General features: G+C 50.5%; 1 protein-coding gene across 3 annotated transcripts in view; it reads right to left on the bottom strand.

Moving 5' to 3' along the window:
- Positions 1-19422, bottom strand: part of OPA3 (outer mitochondrial membrane lipid metabolism regulator OPA3) — a 59940-nt gene extending 40518 nt beyond the window's left edge. The window contains exon 1 of one of the 3 annotated variants that reach the window (XM_039247221.1): positions 18245-19422. In XM_039247221.1, the coding sequence (XP_039103152.1) occupies positions 18245-18386 (142 nt within the window). In that variant the 5' untranslated portion in view covers positions 18387-19422. The remainder of the gene's footprint in view (positions 1-18244) is intronic. The other 2 variants (XM_039247211.1, XM_039247202.1) reach the window with 2 other exon arrangements.
- Between the last annotated feature and the right edge of the window lie 618 nt (positions 19423-20040).

Below are 20040 nucleotides of genomic sequence, written 5' to 3'. Positions count from 1 at the left end.
GTCAAAGTATCTTCCCCAAGATATTTATTCACTCACAAAGGGGAAAACGTAATACAACGGATAAACCTAGCAGACACCACCTTAACCATGTGACCAAGGTCAATTTGACCAGAAATAGGACAAATTGATGTCATGATGCCCTGATGCGGTGCAGTGAGGAGGACACAGCATCATTCCTGTGGCACTCTGGCCAAAAATGCAGAACCTCTTTCCAATCATTAGAAAGCATCAGACACACTCAAATTGAAAGACAGTCTACAAGCAGGGCGCCTGGGTGGCTCAGTCGGTTAAGTGTCCGACTTCAGCTCGGGTCATGATCTCAGGGTTCTTGAGTTTGAGCCCTGCGTCGGGTTCTGTGCTGACAGCTCAGAGCCTGGAGCCTGTTTCGTATTCTGTGTCTCCCTCTCTCTCTCACCCTCCCCTGCTCACGCTGTCTCTCTCTCTCTCTCTCAGAAATAAATAAAATATTAAAAATAAGTAAATAAAACAAAATAAAATAATCAACACCCAAGCCATCCCCACATCCAGGTTCCTGGCCAAGCCTATTACACTGAACAGTCTGCTTCCTCCTTGAGCCCACAAGAAATGGCAGTCAGGTCGAAAGAAGCTAGAAGCCACAAGAACAGAGGGACCAGAAGGCAAGTGAAGTAGAGGGAACCCAGACAGACCTAGGGGACGCAGATGACTGTGAGGTGACTAAGCCGGAAGGGGGGCCAACCTCGGCACCCATGGAAGGGGTGGGGGAGGCGACTGAGAGGCAGCTGAATGGAGAGGTGAGGACGGCAGTTCACTCTGAGGGTGGGGATGAGCTGAGGACCCCCAGGACCCTTTGAACCTGATGGGACACTTCAGAGGGTGAAACAAGGGGACCCCAGGAACAGCTGAGGGGGGGATACCATATTGAACACAGGCCGGCCCCTCTGGCATGGGGCTGATGGCTGATGCACAGAAGGCGAAGAGTCTGCTAGACCTTGGCCTTGAACCTCAGCGACCCTGCAGGGATCTGCCAGGGGGGAAACCACGCCTTCCGATGCAGTACAGAAAGGAGCTCTCCTCAACGGTGAGCCTTGGTCATCCCAGGAGCTGGGAAAGACCTGGGCCAAGGACACCCCAGTGGCTTCCAGACCCGTGACTCCCTCTGGGGGAAGCCCAACCCCACTCCCAGTGTCAGGTGCTGCCATTCGACCCAGGGGTTTTTCCCGGAATTTCAGAAGCGGGGTCCTCATTTCCTTTGCCTAATGAATGGGATATGAACCTGGGGCTACTGAGGCCATCTTCTCCCCAGAACAAGAGAGCTCAGCTTGCTTGAGAAAGACGATGGCACAGAGAAACACAGGGCCCAGGGAGGGGGCAGTGACTTCCGGGCGTTGTCTGAGTTCCTGAATCTAGCTGACCTTGAAGCCATCTACTTCCAGAGCATTTGGGTGTTGACCCACAGGATTCTGCTGGCTGCAAACAAGAGCTGCGGGGTGGGGGGGGAGTGAACGATGCAGGGACCCGGGCAGGGCAAGTGCCAGGAGAATATGCACCTGTGGAGCCAGACACCAGCATCACAGAGAAAAGACTGGAAGGACAGGGTCTTCTGCCCGGAGCGACTGTAACAAACCAGCCCTCTTTGAAAAATAAAACAAATTCCTTTTAACTCCTTTTTGTCCTCCGTTTCTTTTGTGACCATGACCCGGGCTCCTTGCTGCCCTCAGGGTCAAGTCTACGTGTGTTAAGGTGCCCCTCAGGGAGCTGTCCCTGCAGAGCCACCCAGTCCCTCCTCTCGTCCCTTCGGGTTCCGCCACCTACATTTCAGCCACGCCAGCCTCCTGGAAATTCCCCTCGCTCACACCTTGACCCTGCGCGTGCTGTTACCTGCGCCTCCTTTTTTCCACTTTGTCAGGCTCGCTCTTCCTGGAGCTCTGAGCCATGCGCTTCTCCCGGAAGCCCTCCCCAAACCCCAGACCGGCTAAGGTCCCCCCCCGCCCCCGACTCTGGCTCCCCTGGTCCAGCACTGACCGCTCTGGATCATCACTGCCTGAGGACCAATACCTAGCAGAGGACCCAACATGGAGATTCCAGGAAGCGCAGGATGGACGAAGGAGACAGAGATGAATAAATAAGGGAGGGACAGGGTTTGTTTCACTCCTGGCTCCCTGGCACCTAGCATGGAGCATGGAATTAAAAAAATGTTCATGGGAGGGACGCTGAAAGAATGAGACTGAAAGTGACAATTCTGAGACAGAAAAAGATCTCAGCTCCGGGAGATTATTCAACCAATGCTGTTGGGACAGCTGGACAGCGAACCATGAGAGAAAATAAGACGGATCCCTACCTCACACCTAACGCCCCGAATAAACTGCAAGATGCATCAAAGACTTAAACATGTACACAAATAAGACTATAAAGCTACTAAAAGAAAACATAGGAAAAATCACTGACAATCTAGAGACAAATAATCTTTCTAAGAACACCACAAAACCTAAAGGCCATAAAAGAAAAAATGAATAGTTTCATTAAGGTTAAAATAAAACTCACAAAGTTTTACACAGTAAACAACAACAACAAAAAGACCAAGTAAACAAAGTCAAATGACTGTGTTGGGAAAAAAGATGTGCTAATTTTCATACAGAAAGAGTTCCTATTTATTAATTAGACAAATACCCCAACAGCTTGCTGGAAAAATGGGCCAAGGCTGGAGAGTGACTGGTGCAAAATTCAAATGACTTTTAACCAGATGAGAAGACACACAACTTTGTTCCCAAGGGAGTAAAGATTAAAACTACAAACGAGAGGGGTGTCTGGGTGGCTCAGTCAGTTAAACGTCCAGCCCTTGATTTCGGCTCAGGTCATGATCTCACGGTCCAAAGGTTCGAGCCCTGCGTCGGGCTCTGCGCTGGCAGCGAGAAGCCTGCTTGGGATTCTCTCTTGCCCTCTCTCTGCCCTTCGCCCACATGCACGCGCACTCTCTCTCTTTCAAAATAAATAAATAAACATTAAAAAAACCAAACCTACAAATGAGAAAACGATTTCCAACTCCTGGATTGGAAAAGATTGACAAGCGTCCCAGTCCTGTGGGTCGGCGGGGGGAGGGGATCTTGCCGCCGATGAGGAGGTGACTCCAGGTGGAAAAGCAGCACCACAGCTCACACACACACCCCCGAGACGCACGCCCAGGAATAACTGCGGGGCACCCAAACTAGCGACCCCACGGCTTGCCGCTCCTGTAGCCTTCCAGCAACTTTTGCAAAAAACGAAGCACACCCTTGGCATCCTTTGAAGACTGTCATTTCCATTTTTTCATCCTGGGCTAACCTAACCACGAAGGGCATGAACTTCTGGCTCAGAACACAAGAGCTACTGACATTTTAAAAACAAATCTGTTACGTTACTCTTCTTAGCAGGTACAGAGGGCTCCTGAGCCCACAGAAGTGTAACAGCCGCCATCAGTCATCTCAGTATCTGCCAATGGTTCCTTGCTGTCCTTGAAACTTCAATCTACTTACATTCTGCTTTCCCTGCAACATTTTCTCCTAACGTATTTTTAGGCTCACATGTGCTCTTACATTCCTCTGAACCAAAAAACAAAAACGTATCTCTAAATAAGAATCAAAACTCGCTCACACTGAGTTATCATTACAATTACTAGCGGCATACCAGTGATCAAAACAACATGGTATTATGTGATTTAATAAATGAGTATTAAAGATACAGAATAAATTTAGGAGGGGGCCCAGGTGGCTCAGTCGGTTAAGCAACCGATGTCCGCTCAACTCATGGTCTGACGGTTTGTGGGTTCAAGCCCTGCATCGCACTCTGCGCTGACAGCTCCGAGCCTGGAGCCTGCTTCAGACTCTGCATCTCCCTCTCTCTCTCTCTCTGCCCCTCCCCTGACTCATGCACACTCTCTTTGTCTCTAAAATAAAATTTTAAAAAGTTTTAAACAATAATTTAAGGCTCTATCTTACTTAAAAAGGGCAAATTAATCCCAAAGTAAACAGAAGACAGTAAGGATAACAAAAGAAATCAATGAAATAGAAAAAAGACAAGTGAGAGAAAAATAAGACGAAAGGTGTTTTTTTGATACATGTATTGATAAGCCACTAGCAGGACCAGTGATCAATAATAAAGAAAAAATAGGGGCCCCTGGGTGGCTTAGTCGGTTGAGCGCCCCACTTTCGCTTAGGTCATGATCTCGCGGTTCGTGGGTTCGAGCCCCACGTCGGGCTCTGTGCTGACTGCTAGCTCAGAGCCTGGAGCCTGTTTCAGATTCTGTCTCCCTCTCTCTCTGACCCTCCCCTGCTCACGCTGTCTCTCTCTCTCTCTCTCAGAAATAAATAAAATATTAAAAAAAAATTTTAAATCAATCAACTGTGGGGAGGCTGGGTGGCTTGGTTGGTTAAGTACCTGACTTTGGCCTGGGTCACGATCTCGTGGTTTGTGGGTTCAAGCTCCACATTTGGCTCTGTGCTGTCAGTGCAGAGCCTGCTTGGGATTCTCCCTCTCCCTCTCTCCCTGCCCTTCCCCCAATAGTGCCTGCGCGTGTGCACGCGCTCTCTCTCTCTCAAAATAACAAGTTTAAAAAAATAATAAAAAATTACAAATCAGTATTCTTTTTTTTTAATAAATCATGAGTTTATTTTTTTTAAATATTTTTATTTATTTCTGGGAGAGAGGGAGAGAGACAGCGTGAGCAGGGGAGGGTCAGAGAGAGAGGGAGACACAGACTCTGAAACAGGCTCCAGGCTCTGAGCTGGCAGTCAGCACAGGGCCCGACGCGGGGCTCAAACCCACGAACTGCAAGATCATGACCTAAGCGAAAGTCGGACGCTCAACCGACTAAGCCATCCAGGCGCCCCACAGATCAGTAATCTAATTCATAGAAGTAATAGAATGCTGGCTGCCAGCTGCCTAGACAGCTCCCAATAATGTCTGTCTCCTGGCCGTTAACGCCCTGTGGCGCCCCTTCCCATATAGTAGGGTCGGTCTGTGTGCCCAAGAGAACATGGTGCAACCAGTAGTATGTCACTTTTATAACCAGAGTTATGTGATAAACACACTGACCCTTCAGACCTGCACACTCTTGGATCACTGTCTTTGGGAAAAGCCAGCTGGCAGATGGTGAGTGGCCCTGAGGAGAGGTCCACATACGGAGCGACTGAGCTCCGGGACCAACAGCAAGTGATAAACAGACGTACCAGCGGCCGCGTGAGTGAGTTGGCCAGGAAGCCCACCTCCCGGCCCCTGGCAAGCCTTCCCCTTAAGAGAGACTGGGAGCCAGAACCACTCAAGGAGGCCACGCCCCCGAGTCCTGCCTCTCAGGAACTGTGTGTGGTGATAAATGTTTATTACCACGTGAAAAAGTACTCAAGGTCACAATTCATCAGAGAAAAGCGAGTTGCCATTTGACACCAACCGAGGTGGCTAAAATTAAACAGTGCAAACAGTGATTGTTGGCAAGGCTGTGGAACAGCTAGACCCACACTGGAAAACTCTGGCAGTTTCTTATAAAGTCAGGATACCATTATCTTTGCCATGCCCTGCATATCTACCCAAAAGCAATGAAAACATACTCCTATATAGACTTGTTCAAGAATGTTCACAATCGCTTTCCTGGTAATAGCAACAACAAAAAAAAGGGACACCCGAGTGTCCATCATTAAGAGAATAAAGTATAGTATGTTCATATATTGGAACAAAAGAATATACATTCACAGCAGTGAAAGAAACAAATCACTGATACATGCAGCTGAAAGATCCTTAAAGTATCATGTGAATAAAAGCTAGATATTGAGTTCCTTTTACATGATTCCATTTACATGAAGCTTAACGACAGGTAAAACTTAATAGTGAGAGAAGTCATACAGGGTGACAGAACAGGAAAGGAAAGAACTTCAGGAGTGATGGAAACCTTTTTTTTTTAATTTTTAATGTTTTACTTATTTTTGAGAGAGAGAGAGCGAGAGAGCAAGGAAAGGGCAGAGAGAGGGAGACACAGAATTCAAGGAAGGCTCCAGGCTCTGAGCCCCCAGCACAGAACCTGATGTGGGGCTCGAACTCAGGAACAGGGGGATCAGGACCTGAGCCAAAGTCAGATACTTAAGCGCCTGAGCCACCCTGGTGCCTTGGAAATGTTTTAGATCTTGAAAGTTGGTTATATAGGTGTATGCATTTATCAGTGCTCACTAAACTTGGCATTTCAGATCTGTACATTGCGTTTATTGAGACCGTACAACAAAGAATATGCAAGAACTAACGTAAGAGGAGGAATTTGGGAGCCGAGGGGCTGATTTCTTATTCTGTACTGCCCCAGGGAACTTGTTTCTCTCTCTGAGATTATTTCCTTACTCATAAAATCAGAATGATCATATATAAACTCCCTAATAAAGTGGCTAATATCGTTTGTTGAGATCATAGAAAGCATAATAGATGAAAACTGCTATCGGTTAAGAAATTATTATGAAGAGTAAATAGCTCCGGGCCAGTGCCTGCCCTGGACGCCCTTTCCTGGATGTGTTCCAGCCGGCGGAAAGCCCACCCCAACACTGTGTTACGGGGCTTGTGGGGCCCCGAGCAGGGCGGGGGCTTCCTCCCACGGACTGAGCCCCGTCCTCTACCACCGCCTGGAGCCAGCAGAGACGCACCCCGCACCAGCCATCCGAGGCACCGCAACTGGGCGAACCCCACCCACCTCCTCACACCGGGTCCAAAGGCTCCCGGAGGGGTGGACGCTGCCCTTCAGACTAACCAATCAGACTGCATGTCTCGGGCTGCGGTGATTGGCTCAAGGAAGGGGGTGTGACCGCAACTGGACCACTGAGATTCGGCCTAGGAATTTGGGTGGAACTGCTGGGAAGAAGGACCTCCCTGCACCCTGGAGTCACCAGGCAGGTCATTCATATCCTCAACTGTCAGCTCCATGAGGGCAGGGATTTTGGTTTGCTGTGTCGACTGCTGGCTTAGTCAAACATCCTAGAATAGTTCCTGGCGTACAGCAGGCTCGAGGCAAAGATCTGTTGAGTGAATTATATAAGCCTGTCCTTGTCCCAGAAAATAATCTCACCTCTAGATCCCACCAATACCATGTCAACTTAGTACAGACAGCACCGGGGAATGCCAGGGGCACAAGGTAGCAGCTAATCAAGGGGCTAAGAGTGCTCTAGCGATGCGCTCTGGAGTCGGTCGTCCCGGATTCAAGTCCTGGCTCTGAATCCTTACTTGCTGGGGGACCTCGAGCACCCTTTCTCAACCTCTCGGCATCTCCATTTCCTCCTTCTCGAAACGGAGCCCATACTTTCTGGCTAGCCCGGAAGCTGGCACGTTCAAGTCCTATGCTGAACTGTGACTGGATTACTGAGCAGCTCTGCTCAGTTCCTTCATCCATTAAGGTAGTGTTAATGTTTAAGCCTTAGTGCCCGTGATTATTAATGCCTTCTTTATATTATTCTTTCTTTTTAAGATTTCATTTTTAAGTAACCCCTACACCCAATATGGGGCTTAAACTCACAACCCCGAGATCATGAGTTGCATGCTTTACCAACTGAGCCAGTCAGGCATCCCTACTTTATATTCTTTTTTTTTTTTAAGAATGAGATTTTGTGTTTTACTTTATCTATTTATTGTATATTTATTTTTGATGCGGGGAAGAGCAGAGAGAGAGAGACAGAGGATCTGAAGCAGGCTCTGAGCCATCTGCACGGAGCCCAATGCAGAGCTTGAACTCCTGGAACTGTGAGATCATGACCTGAGCCAAAGTCAGATGCTTAACAAACTGAGCCACCCAGGCGCCGCTATATTATTCTTTACTGTCTTATTAACAATATCTTCCTCTGCCATTAGATTGTAGAAATGATACTCACCCCCACTCCCCTCCCATATACGTCGTGGTGCTATGTGACTAGATTCTGGTCAATCTGCAGTGGGGGAAGTTTCCTGGGGGTTTCTGGGAAAAGAATTCTCTACTTGAAGAACACGCTCTCATTTCCCAGCCCCATCCTTCATCTAAAGACACACACACACACACACACACACACACACAAAGTGTCCTTTGGACACTGTCTGTCCTTTGGACACCTCTGTCCTTTGGACACTGCCACACAAAGGTATGATGTCTGGAGCTCCAGCAGCCCTTTGAAGCCTTGAGGAGACTTACTGCCTGAACACAAAGATGGTATTGATAGAAAGAGTCCTCAGGTCCCTCATGACTTCATGAAGCCACCAAACCAACTACAGAGCCACCTTCCTCCTCCAACAACAACCATCCTTTTGACTTAGGTTTAATGAAGGTTTACTGGTTGGGTTCTCAATTAATCACAGAGGAGTGCAGACTAATTTGTATCTTGTTCTTTCTCTCATGATAAGCATGTACTACTTTTGTAAATTTAATAAGTTGCTCCAAAAAAACTTCAAAGGATTAAAAAAAATCCCAAAAACCCTAAAACCCAAAAGTAACAGAAAGTGTGATTCAATTAAAATACATAATGGCAGCACATTCAGCACAGAGTTTGGTACATGCTAGGCCCTCAGCAGAGGGGAGCTGTGGGGGTGTGCTCAGTAAATGCAACACCGAGGTGGGTTTGAAAGCCGAAGGACAGCTTAGTACAGAAGGGGAAGGAGGGGGCTCCTGGGGTGAGGCGCCTGAGTGGCTCAGACGGTTAGGCATATGACTTCAGCTCAGGTCATGATCTTGCAGTTGGTGGGTTTGGGCCCCACGTCGGGCTCAGTCGGTTAATCATCCAACTTCACCTCAGGTCACGATCTCCAAGTTCATGGGTTTGAGCCCTGCGTCAGACTCCGTGCTGACAGCTCAGAGCCTGGAGCCTGCTTCCAATTCTGTCTCCCTCTCTCTCTGCCCCTCCCCCACTCACTCCCTCTTAAAAATAAACAAACATTTTTTAAAAAAATTTTTAAAGGGGGCTCCCGGGGAAACCACCAGCTATATGGTGGCTTAGGGGTCTGAGGTGGGGTCAACTAGAGCTGGTGAGCTGGAAAAGAGGAGCCAAGAAGCTGGAACGGGGGTAAGACTCCAGTGAGGGGCAAAGGCACATGGGGGGGGGGAGGCGGAGACATCAGGGAAGGCCTCTCAGGAAATGATGAATCTCAAGGAGGGGTGAACAAAGAGTAGATAAGGTGTTTCTTTGGGCCCTAGGAAGAAAATGCCAGCACTTCTGGTTATGTTAATGTTTTGAAGGAGGAGGAGGGAAAAGGCAGAGTAATAAGAGGAAGGGAGGGGAGGAGGAAGAGGAGCAGAATCTGAGCTTTCCTCAGCGTTCGCCGCCATAGGAGTTACCCTCTCGGAGCTACCCGCTCGGCATGCAGGTGACATAGTCAACCCCCATGCTGAAAGGCCGACACAGGCGCCCTCTCCTGTCCATTCAGCGTATTGCAGCCCAGGCAAATGGACTCCCCGCGATAGTTCCAGGCTGCAAATCAACCAGATCTCGCAAAACCACTTCTTAAAAAAGACTCTTGCTCAGAAACGATAGACTAAAGGCTTAACAATGTGAGCGCAAGCGAATTCCAGCAATTTCTTCTGTCTGTGAAGGGTGGGACTGAAAGATGAGTCGCGGGATGAAACGGAGCTGACAGCACACTTCTCTCACTGGGCTCTGTGTGCCTCTGTTGGGTCTTTGCCAGCTCTGACTGCCCAACACAAAGAATGTCAAAACCAGACTCTTGCAGAGGGTTCCATGGAGAGTTTCCAAATGTATTTAACAATGTCCGTATAAGACAATATTTTTAGCAAGAGCAAAAATATTTGGGGGGATGTGACAAAACTAAACATTTTTATTTTGCTTTTTATTTTTTTAGTGTTTATTTATTTTTGAGGGCGAGGAATGAGCGCAAACAGGGGAGGGCTGGAGAGAGAGAGAGAGAGAGAGAGAAGATCCAAACGGACTCCACACTGACAGCGGTGGGCCCAAGTGGGGCTCAAACTCGCAAACCTCAAGATCATGACCTGAGCCAAAGTCGGATGCTCAGCCAATGGGCTGCCCAGGTGTCCCTAAACATTTTATTTTTTTAAATATGAACTTCACGGCTTCCATTGTTTTAACATTTTTAAACGCACACAATATATTCACAGGATTATATGTCAGCGTGCTACGAGACGAGAGAACTGCGCGCACAGCTGCATGCGCATACCTGCACACATCTGCACACCCCCGCACACACTAGGGGAAGATGTGCAACATGCATCCTTAACAGGACAGCCTGATAAAAGCAGCGTCTGGAGGTCACCAGCAGCAGCCTGGCTGTCGCGCAGCATGACCCATGTGGTGCCCTGGAGAGTATAAATAGACCCCAGGGAAGTGATTTTCAACTGTTCTGCACAGGAGGACCCTCTCTGGACAACGTTAAAAATAAAAATGTCCAGCCCTGCCTCCCCTACATAGACCCAACCAGGACCTGCGGGTGGCAGGCCTGGGCAGCCGAGGGGAGCACCCCAAGATGTCTTTCTGGGCACATGGGTCCTCTCGGCAGCTGTGCTGAACCTGATGTTTGTTTTGCTTGGACTGAGCTCTGAACATCCTTTGTATCAGTCATTTCTCAAAGGGCCATTTGGTTCTTTCTCCAACTTCTGGTGATTTCTGAGTGCACTCATGTTTCCCCAGCCCTCCTGATGCAGCCTTCTCACCTACAAACATGGGCATTTTATATGCACGTCTGATCGTTCCGACAGCCGCGGTGCTTGCAGGTCTGGCTCATGGTGCCAGTTTCTCCACGCGGTGTGGCATTTTTATCAGCAGATGTGCCTGGACCCCACCGGAAGGCGTGCTCCAAGGCTTAGCCGGAACGGGGACTCCTCCAGGGAGCTTTATCTGTCCTTGTCAGGTGCACACGGACCTGGATCATTCTCAGTTTGCGGTCTCCAGGGCCTTTCACCGAGTGGAACACGGGCCCCAGACCCACACGAGGGCCACACATTCTCATAGGAGCCTTTCTGAATGTCCATCTAGCCCTAAGGCTGTGCCTCCCTCTGCAGGGTGGGGTTTTTCTAGTTCACCCTTTCCCTCAGGGGTACCTTTCCTGGGACCTGGTTTTGCACGAGACTGTCCCCTGCCCGGAGTTCCCATAGCACAGCTCCTGTCCCCAGGGCCCCCGCCCAGGGACTCTGTCAATGTCCCCGGAGTATGAGGCGGCTTCGGTACTTACTCCCCCTCCTTGGCGCCCTGCTCTGGGAGGAGTCAATTTCCTTCCTCGCACGCACCCCATTCATTTCAAAGAACACTTTAAATGTTCTGTGAAGCACTGGGAAGTTGGAAGCCATCTCCTGAGCCACACGGCGCTCACTATCTCTGACGCACTTTTCTTTACTCAGATCACTCTGATCCCAGCTGCTAATCAGACAACCATAATAACGGCCCCGTGCTCGTGAGAAACGTGCAGGGGAAAAGCCCGGATCCCTCTGCCCATGGTAAGCCTGCGAGAGCTGGCTGAGGAAGAGGGAGCACGGCCATCGAGAGGCAGGAAGTACTGACTTTGACTATGACACTGGGCCAGGAGCGCACAGTGAAAAGGATCCCACCGAAGCCTTAGTGTTAGGAGGAGGATGATGGTGGTGGTGGCGATGGTAAAAATAATAATGGTGCCCGGCACTTCTATACACTGGACATTTATGCAGCGCATAAGGGCCAGGCACTGTGCAGTGCTCTGTGGATCGGAACTCCTGGGATCGTCATAACAATGCAATGTACAGGCAACAAAACCGGGGCCCCGAGAAGCTAAATAACTTGTCGGGGGTCACAAAGAAAGTGGCAGAACTGGGATTCAGCCATAGGCAGCCCAGCTGCAGAGGCGGGGTGCCTGGTCACCGAGCCGCACTGCTGTTTATGGAACTTAGAGCGTGCCCGGCCTTTGCTGGGGTGCTCCCGCAGGCGGCACACCCTCCCATCACACCCGTGAGGCAAGGAGTCTGAAAGTCGTCCCAGGAGGCTTAACTCCAGGTGTCAGCAGGGCAGAATGCGTTTGTTTCCTCTTTCGGCTTCTGGAGGCTGCCTGTGTTTCTTGGCTCTCGGCCCCTCCTCCACGTTCAAGACCAGCAAGGCAGCCTATTCAGACGGTTCTCTCTTCTCTTTCGCTGAGCAGGGTCCTCATGATTGCACTGGCACACCCGGATAAGGCGGGACCCTCTCCCTGTCCCCAAACCCTCGATTTTAATCACAGCTGTCAAGTCCCCTTTGTCGTGAAAGTTAACCCATTCAGCAGGTTCCTGGGATTAGGCGTGGACATCTTTGGGGGACAATTCTCCCGCCTACCGTGAGTAGTAAACCAGAAAAAAAATGACTGGTATTTTAGGAATAAACGGGAACAAACTGGAATTTTCCCACCGCCCAGAGACACCCCGCAGCTCCCCCAGAAACGTCAGCAGAACACTGCAAGAGTGCTCCCGACCTGCTGGGTAACACCAACCTGATGTTTCACAGACTGCTCCCGAAATCTTTGTTTAAAAACATCCTTGGGACACCTGGGTGGCTCAGTCAGTTAAGTGTCTGACTTCAGCTCAGGTCGTGATCTCACACTTTGTGGGTTCAAGCCCCGCGTCGGGCTCTGTGCTGACAGCTCAGAGCCTGGAGCCTGTTTCAGATTCTGTATCTCCCTCTCTCTCTGCCCCTCCCCTGCTCCCGCGCTGTCTCTCTCTCTCAGAAATAAACATTTAAAAATAGTTTTTTAATATAAGTAAGTAAGTAAGTATATAGATCCTTGCTGGCAAACAGTCCTTCCTTTGCTGTACCGCCTGCTGCTCCTTCACAGTGTAACCTTCTATCTCCTCTGTTCCACCTTGGGTGATTTCTTCCATCGCCGGTGCTGCTGGCCTCCACTGGATCAGGTTGCCCCACACTTGCTGGCCCTCATGGGGACCCTCTGCCACCCAGACTCTTCCCGGATTCTCCGGGAATTTCTTGGGACGTTCCCTCATGGACCGACTCTAGCGCTCCTTGGGAAACTGACTGGCGGCCAAGATTACTCTTCGATGAGGATCCTAAGCCCCAGGGGAAACCAGCCACACTTGCCCTTCAGGGGGACCCTTCCCTGCCTCTCCTTCTCTCTTTCGCCCTTCGGTGGCCTAACCCTAGTGCTCCCCAGACAACTGAGGATGTCTGGCCAGGGTGGCTCCCTGGTGTGGTCTGAACGTCTCGAGGGATGACAGATGGGACTACCCACGCCTATAAGGGCAAAAGACCCTTTCCTCTGCTCTCTCGCTCTGCCCCCACCATCAGCAGCTCATCCAGGGCGAGTCCACACACATCACACGCTGGTTGGGACCCTTCCCTGACCCCAGCTGACTTCGGCCACCTTGCTTCTTTTGGGTTCCCCCTTTTCCTCCTTTGTTCAGATCCGGCCACCATCTCGATCTATGGGAAAAGTTATGTTTCTACACATCTGGGCGAATCCAACAATTCCACATACAAGTCACGGTTCAACAAGCATCCGGCTCATACCATGGGAGGGTCCCCTCCCCCTAAGCTCTGTGGACCCGGCCACCAAGGGACTTCACTCACATCGCCTATTAGCCTGTTGAGCCAATCCCGTGCCCTGGGCCATAACTACACAGACCCCAGGATGGGCCTACAAGTCTAGGCAGGGACAGCGCCCCCACCCCCACCCCACTTCAGCAGGGGCCACCTACTGAAGATGAGGCCTGTGCCTTAGATGCCAAAGATCTGTCATCGTCGATCCGAGAGACCGCTTTTAGGCAACAGTCTTGAGCAACAGAAACCCAAGTAAGGGCGGGGGGGGGGGGGGGGGGGCCCCCGGGAGCCACCGGACTGAATGCAAACAGGCTCAGGAGGTGGCCCACCTCAGAACATCCATAGCCCCCAGGGGACCAATAGGCTACTTAAAACCGGGCACAGGTATCAAACAAGGGAAGTTCCATTCTTTCCCATACCCCCTCCCTCTCCTCCTCTTAACTCCAGCCCCCCACCGCCATCTCTGAGCAGACAGTCTCTCTTCTGCTGCAGCTCCCTCACGGTGTATCCAATAAACTTCTATCTCCCTAAATAAATAAGTAAATCAATAATGAAACAAAAAGATCCTTGCCTCCCCAACCTAGCGCATCATCGACGATTCGTGCTTCTTGGCATTTACTTTCCTTTCCTCAGGCGTCCCGAGCCCGCCACTCCGGGATCTGTTGTGAGAACTCGGGGAAATCTCCGCCGAAGGCACGGATGCTGGATGTGCTGGTCAGCGGGGGAGGCCTGACCCAGGAGAATGCACAGCTGCTACAGGCTCTGGAAAATTCTACTCGCACAGGCAGGGGACCACCGCAAAGGGAAAAATCCCAAACAACGGAATTTTTCATTATGTTGTATCTTTTCAATTTTAAGTCCATGCACCCCAGTATCTAATGGCAATTCTAACTAAATCTATCCCGAGCTGAGTTCCCGGTCCTTTCTGTCCAACCCAACCCCTTTTTTTTTTTTTTAATTTTTATTTATTTCTAAGAGAGAGAGAGACAGTATGAGTAGGGGAGGGTCAGAGAGAGAGGGAGACACAGACTCCGAAATGGGCTCCAGGCTCTGAGCTGGCAGTCAGCACAGAGCCCGATGCGGGGCTCGAACCCACGAACCGCGAGATCATGACCTAAGCGAAAGTCGAACGCTCAACCGACTAAGCCACCCAGGTGCCCCCCAACCTGACCCCTCTTGCGATGTCACGCCCAATCCACGGGCAATCTGCCAGCACAGCCCTCCAAACAAACCTGCAGGGGATTCATTACTAAGGAGAAGAGGAAAGGTTCATTTAGTGGTCACCACCTTAACCAAGGGATCCAAGTTACCATCAAAAATGACGGAACAAACAGACATCAGGAGCCCCCTGAGGTGATGTCCTCAGGACCGTCTTGTGTCTGTGGTGTTCCTGCCAAAAAACGCTCAGTATGAATCAAATCAGAGGAAGCAGTCAGAAAGCTCCAGATTATGAGACGCTCTGGGATGACGGGCTTGGATTCTTCCAAATGTCAACGCCGAGAAGAGAAGAGAAGAGAAGAGAAGAGAAGAGAAGAGAAGAGAAGAGAAGAGAAGAGAAAAAAAGAATGACATTAGAGAGCAGGATCAGCAAACTTTTTCTGTAAAAGGCCACAGGGTAACTAATTTAGATTCGTGGGCCATAAAACCCAACTCTGCAGCTGCAGACAGTATGCAAACAAATGAGTGTGGCTGTGTGTCAATAAAACTTTATTTACAAAGACGGACAGTGCTCTGGAGGGCTGAACCATGTGGCAGATTAAAGGATATTAAAGAGGCATGATACTCAGAGGCAGTGCGTGATCCTCGAGCAGAGCCTAGATTAAAAATAACAACAAACCACTAGAAAGGACATCTTGGGGATAACTGGAGAAATCAGAATATGAGCTACATATTAAATATTAGCCACATATTAAGGAATATTGTTATCAATATCAGTGTAATCAATGTTAAGTTTTTCTGGTGTGACATCACTGCTGTGTTATCTACGAGAATGGCTTTGTTCTTTCTTTTTTTAAGAATTTTTTTTAAATGTTTTATTTATTTCCAGGAGAGAGAGAGAGAGACAGCGTGAGCAGGGGAGGGTCAGAGAGAGAGGGAGTCACAGACCGAAACAGGCCCCAGGCTCTGAGCTGGCAGTCAGCACAGAGCCTGACGCGGGGCTTGAACCCACGAACCGTGAGATCATGATCTAAGCGAAAGTCGGACACTTAACCGACTAAGCCACCCAGGCGCCCCTAGAATGGCTTTGTTCTTAGGAAACACAGGCTACAATATTTATGTCCACAACGTATTTTCAAATTGTTCAGGAAAAGAAGAGGTCGTATACATGTACACACACATGTATATACGAGAGCGAACACGAGGCCAACATGTTGAAAGCGAATAACTGATGAACCAGGTGGTGAAGGGTACATAACTGATGATTATACCATTCTTCCTTTTTTTCTTAAATAACTGAAGCTTTTTTTTTTTAAGTTTATTTCTTTATTTTCAGTAATCTCTACACCCAACAAGGAAGGACTCACGATCCTGAGATCACGTGCCACATGCTCTTGTGACTGAGCCAGCCCGGCGCCCCTATACCATTCTTTCAACTGTTCTATGGGTTTGACATTTTTAAAGTGGGCTTTTTTTTTTAATTTATTTTTGAGAGAGAGAGACAGAGCATGAGCGGGGGGGGGCGGCGCACACAGAGAGGGAGAGACAGAATCGGAAGCAGGCTCCAGGCTCTGAGCTGGCAGCACAGAGTCCAACGCGGAGCTCGAACCATGAGGTCATAACCTGAGCTAAAGTCAGACGCTCAACCGACTGAGCCACCCAGGCGCCCCTGAGTTTGACAGGGGAAAAAAAATCTCCAGAAACTAGGTCCTCTTCCCCATTCACCTTCTACCTAGAGTACTGTGGTCAGCTCCTCCCTGCATCCACCCTCACCCTGTGATTGCCGGGGAGCCGGTTAAAATATAACTCAGATCCTGTCCCTCCTCTGCTGATCCCCTACAGGAAGTCCCACCCGCTCAGAGTGAAACCAAAGCACCGCAGTGGCCCCCAGGCCCTCCACAACCTCCTTCCCTTTCCACCTTCTATTTCCTCTCCATCCACCATCTCTTTGCTCAGCCGTACTGGCTTCCTCTCTGCTCATCAAACATACCAGGCAAACTCACCACAGGGCCTTTGCAAGTGCAGGAATGTTCTTCCTCTGGATATCGGCACTGCTTGCTCCCGCCTCTCCTCGTTTTCTCCCTGAGGTCTCCCTGCTACCCTGTCTAAACGTACAACCTACCCCCCAGACAGTTCTTTTGCAGCCCTGGTGGTTTCTCCAAAGCAAGTACCCCTATCTAATATAATTCATAGTTGAACTACTTATTCTGTTTATTACCTGGCTCCCCCGGCCCCCGCCCCAAGAATGCAAAATCCCCAAGGCTAAGCTTCTGTGCCTTTTCTTCGTTTCTGTACCCGTCACATCTACACAACAGCCAACAAGCCGTAGCTCAGTGACTTAACATTGACTTAACACTTTATAGCCAGTTACTCCTCGCAACAACTTATTATTTACAGCATCAATGAACATGTAGCAAACGCACCAAATGGGAATAATAACAGGGCCTGCCTCATAATTTGTGAGGTCTGAATGCCAGGAGGCCTGGGACGTGCTTAGCATACAGCCTGGCACAAAGCGAGCGGCCATTAAATGTCGCTATTATAGAATACCATCTGTACAGAAGACTGAAGTTCCCAGTGGGTAAGTGACCCGGCCAGGAAGGCCCCGATGAGAAGCCATGTCAGAGTGACCCAAGAAGCCACTTCCTAAACCACGGCGCTAAGGCGCAGTGTCGGGGGGAAAGTCCATGGCTCTAAACAAACTCGCGCTGGAATCCAGAGGGCAGGATGTTAAGTCCTGACTCTGGCACAAACTCCCACGTGCGACCTGAACAGCTCACTTCGGGTCCCGGGGCCTCAATGTTCTCTGCTGTGAACTGGGGGAGTCATTTCCCTTCCCTGACATGGGGACAAAACAGTGTGAGGGTCAAATGAGACAGCTGATAGGGAAGCACTCTGGGGACTTTGAAACCCGCCGCTTTTCCATTCTAAGCTCGGCACCTCTGGCAGGGGCCCCACAAAATACCAAAGCACCGAGAATTCTAGGTCCTGGAAAGCACACTTTCGGTACCCAAACTTCTAAGGAAGGAAGGAAGGTGCGCTCTGTGTGGCCTTCGCGCATGCTCCCCGAGCTCCTTCGCCATCCTCCCTGTCCCCGTGTTGTCCCCTCTCCTCACCCTTCAGGGCCCAGCCCAGAGGTCTCCCACGCCAGAAAGCCCTCCCTGAATGCCATGCCAGGTCAGGCACCTCCAAACTCCCGAGACGGGAGGGAAACCGAGGCACCGGGTGGGTTTTGAAAGCCAAACCGTCTAAGGATGGCCTGGCAAACGACCCGATCAAGTCTCTCCTCGGCCCCGCCCCGCTAGAGCCTCTCACGTTGGGATGTCCCGCCCACATTACTACTGCCCCCCACACTATGGGCTCGTCTAGACGTCAGTCTCCACGCGCTCTCTTCCTCTATTGGCTGGTATTCCCAACTCAGGCGAGGGAGCCCTGCCCTGCCCCCCACCCCACGGCCGTTCTTACTATTGGGCTACCCGCGTGCCCCTCTTCCAAGGACCCTCCTTATTGGCTGTAGAGCTTTGCCGGTTCGGGCTGTGATTGGCCGTAAACAGAAGTCCACGCCCTGAGCAACCACCAGAGAGGGGTTGGAGAATGGAAAGGTTGGAGGGACGTGGGGTCAAACTCACGCTGAGCGGGCGGGAGGCAGATATAGGTCTTGAAGAACTCGCTTCGGCGGGCGGCCTCCTTAATGCGGTTGGCAAGCGGCTTGCTGACCTGCCGGATGCCCAGGTATAGCAGCTTCGCCATGGGGAACGCGCCTACCACCATCTTGGCGGCCGCACGGGGCACGCGCAACCTCGCTGACTGGGCGGGGCGCCTCCGATCTTTCCCTCCTCCCCCGCCCGTTCGTTTCCGTGCGTGCGTGCGTGCGTGTCTACGCTCCGGGAGGGGGCACTGCAGGGGCGCTCCTGATGTCACCGCGTCGACGCTGACGCGTGACGTCCGGCTACTGAATATGCAAATAAACAGCGGAAGTGAGGCGGGTCAGGGGGCGGTGCCGTTAAACTGCTGCTCGCGGGAGCGTGGTTGGGTTCCCACGCCCGCCTTGGCTGTTGTCACCGTGTTCCTTCGTGACGTCTTGTACTTAGATGGCTTCCTGGCTTAAAGGAGGCTCTTAATTAGTCCTGATTAGGGCTAATGAGTCCCAAGTACGCTTTCCCCGGAGGTTAGAGCCCTCACTGGGAATAAGAAGAAACCGACCGTGAAGTCTTACAGACCTGGGTCGGGATCCCAGCTCTGCCCTTTATTTGCTTGTGCTGTTAGGCCAATGACGTAACCTTTCTGGGCATCAGTATTCCCGTCTACAAAACGGGACTTCCCTTATTGGGTAGTTGTAAGGCCTGCCTGCGAATCCTGAATGTCAAAACATAGTGAGTGAACCGTGATAAGTGGCTAGAAGGTGCCAGTCACAGTAAGCCCTAGATAAACAGCCCTTAATGCTATACAGGTATTAACATTATTATTGCTAACTCCAGCCTGAGGGTGCATTCCATTTCCAGAAATAGCTAATCCAACCCTTTCCAAGGAACTGAGGCACAGAGTCGGGGTGGGGGGCTGGCACAGGTCTCTCAGCCAGCAGAAGGGGGAGAGCCCAGCGTCCTGGCTAGTAAAACCACACCCGTTCCCGTTCAAGCAGCCCCACTTCCTCCATTGGTGGGCGAGGATCCCCAGGGAGCTGGCTCAAGAAGTTTAAGGACATGTCCCAGACTGTCCTCCTTTACCCAGCAGGGAGCAAAATCATATAAACAAGGTCAGGGAGGGGTTGAGAGAAATTTCTGGATGGCGGAGTCTTGATGGGTAATTAAGAGATTCTAGGAGAGGCAGAGGGAGAGGGGAGGGCAGAGGAGTAGTGTGTGGGAGGATGCAGCCCTTCAGAAGGCAGAATTAGGGCAATCGGGGCTTTCCAAGGGGGACCCGGGGCTTTCCTCGGCATCCACTCAGACTCCTTTAGTGTCCTGTGTCAAATCCCTGAGACAGATGGACCTCCGTATCTCCATCTGTAATAATGACGGCACTGACATGTGTGAACCCAGCTATTCGAAATTAGCAAAAATGCCAAGACTCCATAAAAACTATCCTTTCCCAGGATCCCTTCTGGACTGAAGGTGTGACGACACTTGGGGCCTATTCAAGGTCAATTATCTACCTGGGACCACCCCCCTCTCCATTTCACAGACTGGCCAACTGAAGCCAGAGGAAGAAAAGGATTTATCCAAAGTCCCAGAGCTTATCAGAATGGAGCCGGGGCTGGGACTTCTGAGTCCCAGCCAACCCTCCTCCTGATTCCTGGGGTGTTAGTCTGGGACCCAGAGACCTACTCTGGGGCTGAGGTCCCCCGTGATGGGTTTAGGAAACTTCCAAACTGTACATGACTTTTTTTTTTTCTGTTTATTTCACTGCTGTTTCCTCAGCTCCTAGAATA

The sequence above is a fragment of the Hyaena hyaena genome, unplaced genomic scaffold (genome assembly GCF_003009895.1).
Source record: "Hyaena hyaena isolate Hyena2069 unplaced genomic scaffold, ASM300989v1 scaffold_9, whole genome shotgun sequence".
NCBI classification, from domain to species: domain Eukaryota; kingdom Metazoa; phylum Chordata; class Mammalia; order Carnivora; family Hyaenidae; genus Hyaena; species Hyaena hyaena.
The sequence above is the reverse complement of the archived record's forward strand: the minus strand, read 5'-3'. Positions and strand labels throughout refer to the sequence as shown.